At 41.3% G+C, this 8448-nt stretch overlaps 1 protein-coding gene across 1 annotated transcript in view; it reads left to right on the top strand.

Annotated features, from left to right (window-relative positions):
• The window catches only part of RPS6KA2 (ribosomal protein S6 kinase, 90kDa, polypeptide 2), a 90361-nt gene that overhangs the window by 6109 nt on the left and 75804 nt on the right, over nt 1–8448 (top strand). Inside the window, exon 4 of the mRNA XM_010145749.1 lies at nt 759–840. Within this exon, the coding sequence (XP_010144051.1) occupies nt 810–840 (31 nt within the window). The 5' untranslated portion in view covers nt 759–809. The remainder of the gene's footprint in view (nt 1–758; nt 841–8448) is intronic.

Raw genomic sequence — 8448 nt, 5'->3', positions numbered from 1 at the left:
CAGCAGGACCTGTTGCAACAGGACAAGGGGTGATGGTTTTAAACTAAAAGAGGGGAGATTTCAACTAGATATAAGGAAGAAATGTTTTACAATGGGTGGTGAAATACTGACATAGGTTGCCCAGATTGGTGGTTCATGCCTCACCTGTGGAAACATTGAAGGTCAGGTTGGATGGGGCTCTGAGCAACCTGATGTAATAATGTCCCTGCTCACTGCAGGGAGGGTTGGACTAGATAAGCTTAAAAAGTCCCTTCCAACACAAAGCATCCTATGATTCTACTTTTTGTTAAGTATGCATAGATTTTCAGCTGTGTGAACTCTTTCCTTCAGGTGTATCATAGGCAAGTCATCGTTCATTTACAGCACAAATTACACCAATTTGTTTTTTCTTCTTAATTAATTTGGTGTTGATAATTTTAAGGCATTGCACATTCCTAAGCACAAAAGAGACATATCTTTTTTTTCATGTAAAGCTGTTCAGAATATGAAGAGATGTCTGCATACTGACTATTCACCCATCCTTAATTGAATAAGGGCAATTAATAATGTTGAACCTATTTTCTTTGAGAAGTGGTAAGGGCTTAAAACTGAAGACATCCAGAGCTAGCTCGACAAATTGCAGGTGAAATAGATATGAAGTACTTTTAGCTAGTAATGTTCAAACCGTAGAACTGTAGTATCTATTCCTCTATCAAATGCAGCGAGTCTTGTAACTGGAAATTCAGTAGTGCTCTACACAAGATGTCTGCTTTTCACAGGTATTTCTAGTACGGAAGATCAAAGGATCCGATGCAGGTCAGCTTTATGCCATGAAGGTACTTAAAAAGGCAACTCTGAAAGGTAAGGATTGGGACGGTGGTTCCGTTACTTTTCCTACCTTTTTTTTTTTTTTTTGCATTGCTGCTGTCTTACAGACATACGAGTGCACAAATATGTCTCTGTCACCCTCCAAAATTTTGCCTTGTTGTCATGAATGTTCTGAAAAACCACACACAATAAATCTTACCCATGCAGTGTGGGAGCAGGAAAACAGGGCTTTGGACTTTTCCAACTGCATGCTTTCTTCACTTTCTTGGTGTTACCTATAGGGCTTCTACTGGGCATGTAGTAATTTGTATCACAGTGGCAGTATCTTTCTGTGCTAAACTGAAGTATTTTTAATAAAGATATTGCTGAAGTGGAACACGGTTCCTACAGGAAGGCCTTCCAGCTGGTGCTTCTCACTGTATGCCTGAAAATACATGGGAGAATATTTTCAAGTGCAAGTAATCATTCTGGGGCTGTTGAGTTCATGCTGTTCCCTAGCTCATGACCAGTCAGTGCATGGTCTGTAGCAGGCGAGGACTAATTTACTGATGTTTAAGGCTAGTCATCCTCTTCTGGGACCACTGGCTGCTACAGCCTCACTCAGATGAAAAAAAAATTTCTAGTAAAACACAGGATTGAAAAGCAGAGTAATTTTAGTCTCAGCTAATTTCCTCACTGTTTGTTCCTCCACAGAGTTAGGAAGATCCATTTATCCTTTGTTTCTCTGACCTAGCACTGTACTCTGTTTTTTTTTTCCCCCCTCAAAAGCCTGACACTTGCCACAGATAAAGTGGACAGCGCTCATGTTGCCGAGAGCAGCTCTTTGTCTCTTTCTTGGACACTGTGGGTTTGCACAATGCAGTATAGTGCCCAAACTTCTATCCTAATGTGAAGAGAGATCATTTTGAGATAGTTCTGATGACTTAAAAATCCTAATTGCTTTAGTATGCCTCAATTTGGGGAACAAAAAGAATAATGAAGCTACCGGTAATTGCAAGGTACGGTTCAGAAGGTGGTAGCAGGCAGACACAGCAGCTCTTCTGAGTACTAGTCAAAACGAGGAAGCGGCAAACCAGGTGTTTACACAGGCCTTTTCCCTAATAAAGCTTTTTCAAAGAAACATTAATTTGAAGTGATGCTGGCGTGCTGATCTTTTTGTTTAGATTGTAGATGGGAAAGTTTGTTCTGGAAGAAGAGCATGGTATAAATAACCGCTTAAATAGTACTAGGCGTAATACATAAAAAGCAAAAGGTCAGGTCTGTGTACACAATACATATAATAGAGTGATCCTCTGATTGCTCAACCAAGAGCAAAACGCTGAAGTGCCCAAAGTGAGCTGAATTCAACTCTCAGAGCCTTCCCCACCAGGGAAAGCCATCTCCTGCTGGGCACAGCATCTGAGGACGGACTACGGGATTCCTGTCAACACAGCCAGAGACTTGTTTCGGTTTCTTTTGAGAGCTTACAACTTTTCCCCTAGGGTGAAAATTGGGTATTCTCTCTTTTTATGTATAACTTTGAGGTGTGTTGAGCAGAAAGAACTTTGGAGGAAGGTTTCTTCTGCATCTCTAACAGATGATTTTTACTTAATATTTGATAGCTATCTCTATAGTGCTAGATTCCACTGGAATTACATCAGTATTTTAAGAAATCTCAAAACTTCTATGGTGATTTTAAGCTACTCGAAGTGCTTTAATATCTGTTCCATCAAGAACAGGCACCTCCAGATGCCCTCTGTGTTTGCAGTTCCTTGGCTTGTTATACCGCAGAACCACTGCCTGTCTCCTCCCTTGGCTATAACAGCAGGCTAGATATTGTCTTCTCAAGCGTGGGTCACAAGATCCAGAAGTTGAGGCTGCTTTGTGATTTTGCTGGATTGCATTTCTCTCCCATTCAGACTACCCAGCCCTGTGGTAGCTCTGAATTTCCCACTGATCTCGAGATAATTAATACATCGGTAGGAACTGATTTGTCCACACTAGTTTCTGCAAGTAAGTTAAACTTGACAGCTATTTAAATCGAAGTACAAAAATGAAGGCAAAACCCCGTTAGCACAGGGCAAGCAAGATGAGCGATGTTGAGCATTGCTGTCAGCAAGCTCCCATGTAACTTTTGGCACAGAGATAATATCTCTGATGGCTTATTTTCATGTTTTAAGTGAGAGTGCTAAATTGTGGCTGCCCACCTACACTCGAAAAGGCTGGAAGTCATGCCAATGTGAAGTATTTATTACCACGTCAAGTAATAGGAACAAAGCCACAAGTACTTGTTAGCACTGTGTTCAGAATTTACTGACAAAAGGCATGCTACGAGATGAATTTCTGAAAGATTTTGCTTCCCAGCATGTACTCTGCACAGTACAGTATGGAGCAGGAAAGACAAAGCTGTCAGTGCCATTGACATGGCCATACAGCCCTAAATATGATAGCAGTTATTTTCTTTTCTGGATTAGTCTGAAGAATTAGAACTTGAATAAATATAAATCTGAGGAAGTTAAACATCTTCAAGAGTGATGAGTTAAAACTAGCTTTCTACTTTGTTCTGAAGAGCAACCTTAGTGGGTCCTGATGAAGAGATTCCTGTCCCAGGAGCCTGACTCTGGCGATGGCCGGCTGGTAATGCTTAAGAAGACACAGAAATACAAAACAGTGCTTCCTCCAGTGAGTCTGCTGCCTCCTGCCTCTTTCCGAGGTAGCTATCCCTTGTTAGCACAATCACAGCTTCACCAACAGCAAAGGGTAGTATAAGAAGGATACGTCAATTAGCAGCAGCACTCTTCCAGCATTTACAGCTCAAAAAAGCTGTTTGATACAAAAGAGGCTTTGTAGATCAATTGCACATGTAGATTTAACCTTGAAAAAGATCTGCTAAACAGGAGAACTGCTCCTGCTGTGAAGGGAGAATTAGACACCGAAGTATTCTGGTTTAGATTGTAAAAGTTTGCAGAGGCACGTGCTGTACACACAAACATTTGTGAAAATTGTATTAATCTTTTCCTCATGAAGGTTTGTGTTAAATGTACAGTATATCTGAATAAGTCCCTATAACAGCATGGATCCTTGGAAGTGAGAAAGCCCCTGCTCTTCTCAGTTGTAAATGAGAGCATCACATGCAAGTTTCTTCCCTTCATCCCTCATGTCCTTTTGCAGGATCTTGTGTGTATCTGTTTTTAAAGCAGAGCACTTCCTGAAGAAACTAGATATGTGCTTCGTTCTAATTAGCAATTGTAGGAAAACCATGTCTGAAATGTTTGAGGATGTTAAGTCTGTTAGGTGACAGGTGGCAGATAGATCAGATTCAAGGCTGCATGTATGTATAACCATAACCCATCTGACTTTGAAACACAATTTATTAAATTACACTACCCTATAAGCTACCTTTGCAAATATAAACCCTTTTTGGGGGTTCAGGTGCTTAACTACCTTCCAAGAGTGAGACTTTTGCCTTTAAGAATTTCATTAGATAACACTGATAAATACCATCTTAAAATGTTGCTTTCATGTCTTCCTTATATGCTACTTCCTTTTTCATGAAAATGAGATTTTTAGATAAAAAATTGAAAGAGAATGAAGTTTATCTATATGATTAAAAACTTACAGATATATATCAGTGAGGCTTGACTGCCTGGTCTGAATGCACTGTGAGACTGAGGAAACAGAAAACGGGGACTGTGTGTTCTGTGTATACGTGCCTAGTATTACTCACCAGCAAAGCTGGGACAGAAGGAAAGGGCAGGCTGATTATCTTGATTCACTCAGTATTTTTCTCAAGGTGTCTTAGGCTCTTAGGCTTTACTGGATCTGCATCAGGATTCTGTGAACAAGAGCTGCTTAGATTACCTACAGTGTAAGGCTCATTAAACACCCGTGAAGTGCCCATAAATCCCTGAAAGGTTTCTGTGCTGGAATGTAAGGGCTACCTCTGGAGCTTGAAAATCAAAGACCCATCCCTTCAGGAGACATGCAAATGTACGGAAAGTGACATGAAGCCATAATTCACTCACATAATGCTTATGAACTTTGTAAATATTATAGTGACAATCTAACGAAGGTTATGTGATGTGTCACGTGGAAGTAGTTTGCATCTGCCCATCTTGCTGGTAATGGGCTGTGTAAATCTTGGCACTGGAAGCTATTTCACCCTGAGAGCTGAGAGAGTCTACCTGCTTCTGCTTATGGGGTTTAGAAATGATAATCTGTTTTGTTAGAAGCTCTGAAGTGCTTTGCAGTTTATGATCCCCTCAGTCCAAGCCTGTAGGCTTATGGGTTTACAGTTGTGCTGAGTGTGTGTGGTGGTTATAGATGCAGTAAGCAGCGAGAGCAGCTTTAGTGACTCTCAGAGAACCTCTGGTGTCCTGAGGGATGTTAGATCAATGATATTAATTATACACTAAATGGAACAACCAACTTAGATGTCACCAGCTGGACTGCGATTTCCATCTAAACCATTGATAAAATTGTAGTAGTGGCTTCCCTGTTTGGACACTAGCTGCAGTGGCTTCTTCAGTTTTCCTCTGTATGTGACTCATTTTCCCTGCGATGATTGTGCTGTTTAGATCTAAGATACAGAACTCCAGTGATTTGCATCTGGTTTGAAGGGAACAACAATCCAAGAATACAAAAAACTGAGGACAATTTAACCTTATAAAGTAGGACTTAGAAAGCTCCTTATAAAGAAGGAGCCTTCATCTCAGACAGACCTAGCTCTTTGGTGCTGAGGTTTTCAACCTGTCTTCTCCAATTTTATTCATCCCCCATGTTTGGTGAGAGGCTCTGTTCTTTGCCCAGGTTTACTCTCTAAATTTTTGTTTAATATCTTTTCTTAAAGTGTTCTTCAGTCTTTTTTTATATCCTCCTGGACCTCTTATTACTCTTTTCTAAACAATTGACCAGAGAAGTCCTGATTGCACATCCAGTTTTCTCTGAGTCCAGACCCTACAGCAGAGGTCCCCTCGCCCTCCCCTTCGAAAGTGGAGGGCATCCTTGGGAACTGCTGCCTGCGTATAGCTTCTTTGCTCTGAGAATTATAACTCTCCAATGGTCTGAGCTGAAAAAAAACATTGCTGGACCTGGAAGTCCCCTTAAAGATCCAGCTGAGACATAGATTCACTTTCCACAAATAACCATACACTAAATTTTCAATATGGGAAGGAAATAGCAACTTTGTTTGCACAAACACAGCAAAATTTGATTCCCCTATATATTTCACAAGTGGCTTTAAAATGTAAGGATCAGCCTAGTCAGCATGTGCTCAGCCACACAGCAATGCTCCTGGGTCACCATGTGGACCTTGTCCATTCACATGCATGTTTGGGGGGCCAAGAGTCAAGGAGAAGATCCCCAGTTTTGTGCTGAGCTGCAGAACATGCCAACATTGCCCATCACAATTTAGAAGCAAGTTGGAATTATTAGCTGTCATCCAAGGAAACAGAACTTCCTTTCCTTTTGTGGGAGTTTCGAAAATGAAACTGAGGCCTTCAACTATCAGTGCTTAGAGGTCACTACTCGGCTGTGGTTTTACAGTGCCTTTGCAAGGCTTCTTGCATCAGACCACCCCTTTCTTCTTGCCATGAAATATCAGCTTATCTAGGGCTTGCTTTCTGAAGGAGGAGAGGGTACAGTACATTCAAGAGAGCTCACTGAGGTTGTTTCTAATGGGCTGTGGGGAATAATGTGTTCATATATTATATGGAAAATGAACTGAGGTTAGGCAATTAGCTCATTGTGTGTCAGCAAGTATTACAGAGTGTCCCAGCCTGAACATACAGCAGACTGGACAGGTGAAAAAATGACAAAAAAGCATTGCTGGAATTTTATTTTCATAGTGTTTGCTGAAGAGCATTGACTTGTGCTCATCGTGATTGTAGATTCTGGGTTAGATACTTTCTACTCTTTAGAGATTCTGTACGGTGCTTGGATTCGGGTTTGATGAGAGGGGAAAACTTTTGCCTATAAATATAAACTGGGCATGCATCACTTAAGATTTTATTATCTGTTTCTATTCAAGCCATGTGGGACTTCTTATTGTATGAAGTCCTGAATAAATTATAGCCTCTTCACAATGTTGAGTACATCATGAAGATCCTGTTATCAGGCAAAAGTTCCCACTGTTAAGACATTCAAGAAATGAACCATGGATATTAAAAATGCTCTCTGCTTTGTAGCAAGAGAGTTTTTTGACTAGTTTTTTTTTTTACAGAAGAACCTGTTGTTCCTCATGGAGCTTTTTCTAAGCACCAAAGAGAGCACTTACAAAAAACCCCCAGCTTTCTCCATGAGGAGTTCAGTGGTGTAGCAGAAACTGCAACAGGACTGCTAGCGTTCATTTGCCAGGAGCACACCCAATGCCCTCCAGCTTCTTGTGGGCATTCAGGCCATGGGACCAAAGGGTGACATCAAGTGTGGTGTGACCTCACAGCCCAGCACCCACTGTTACTTTCCATAGATTGCTGCCTGCACCACCCTCCTTGCTAGGTGCAATTGTAGGTTTAAGCCAAAGTTTCAGACTTTGCTATGAAGACATTGAGTGCACCTGTGTTAGTGTTCACTAGGTATAGCACAGAGCTGTCTTAATATTTTCCATTGTTTTTCCTAAGCTAATGTGCCTACACCCCACCTTCTAATCCTTGAACAGTTCCATGGACCCCATTAGCAACAGCTGAAGTTGTTGCAATATTCAGGTGTTCATATGGTGATTCCTCAGAGAGCACAAAGGAGATTCAAATCTGAAGTCAGAGGAGGAGAGCACTGAAAAGTCTGCTGATGTTTTTGGCAGAAAGGATATGTTCTTCGCTTGTGATCAAATTATACAAGTTTGTTCTAAATGTTTGTGGAGTCACACTTTTTCTGTCAATGAAATACGGAAAGAATTACTTCTTTAAAGTTTCTTTAAAAGCAGTAGCTCTTGCAGGTTGCATTTGAATGTGCCACCTGGCTATTCCAGTCAGTCAGGGAATGGTGGCTGGTTTTCAGGAATGAGTAGTCCATCATGCTAATTTATTTTTTTATAGTAAAAGGCAATTTTACAATTTAGCTTGTAATTTTTGGTCAATTTGCCATTGTAACGAAAAGCGCACGTAAGACAGAGAGCAGTTATAAACCAGAAACGCAGATTTATTACAATCAATCTGCTTGGCACTTGTTTTCTCTAACAGGTTCAGAAATGCCAGTTTAGGGAATTTTACTGCACAACCACTTATACAAAACCACGAAATCTACCCCAAGGGAAGATTATCCAAAAAGGCACACCCGCCACTTACAATGGGAGAATCTCTCGCTTACTAATACAGAAAGGAAATCGCTTACCAAAGGAAAGATTACCCAAAAAGGCACCCCCGCCACTTACAATGGGAGAATCTCTCGCTTAGTAATGCAGAAAGGAAATATCTTACCAATACCAGGGTAAGAATCACTCAGCGGGAGAGGTCTCCTCTGCATAACCCGCTGCTCCGAGGAGAACCAAAACTCAAAAGTGGTTCTCCGGCAGGGCTCCATTTATACCCTGATCGAGTGTGGGGGCTGTGGTCATTGTCAGGAGACACAGTCAGAATGCAGCTTAACGAAACTCAGACTCTCAGGCGCCATATCCCTGGGGGTAAGGCTTGTCCTTTTGTGCTCGCTTGGTGCACGAGGTTCAGGACG

Source organism: Buceros rhinoceros, unplaced genomic scaffold (assembly GCF_000710305.1).
Source record: "Buceros rhinoceros silvestris isolate BGI_N320 unplaced genomic scaffold, ASM71030v1 scaffold6361, whole genome shotgun sequence".
Taxonomy (NCBI): Eukaryota; Metazoa; Chordata; class Aves; order Bucerotiformes; family Bucerotidae; genus Buceros; species Buceros rhinoceros.
This window is presented reverse-complemented; position numbering and strand designations above follow the sequence as displayed.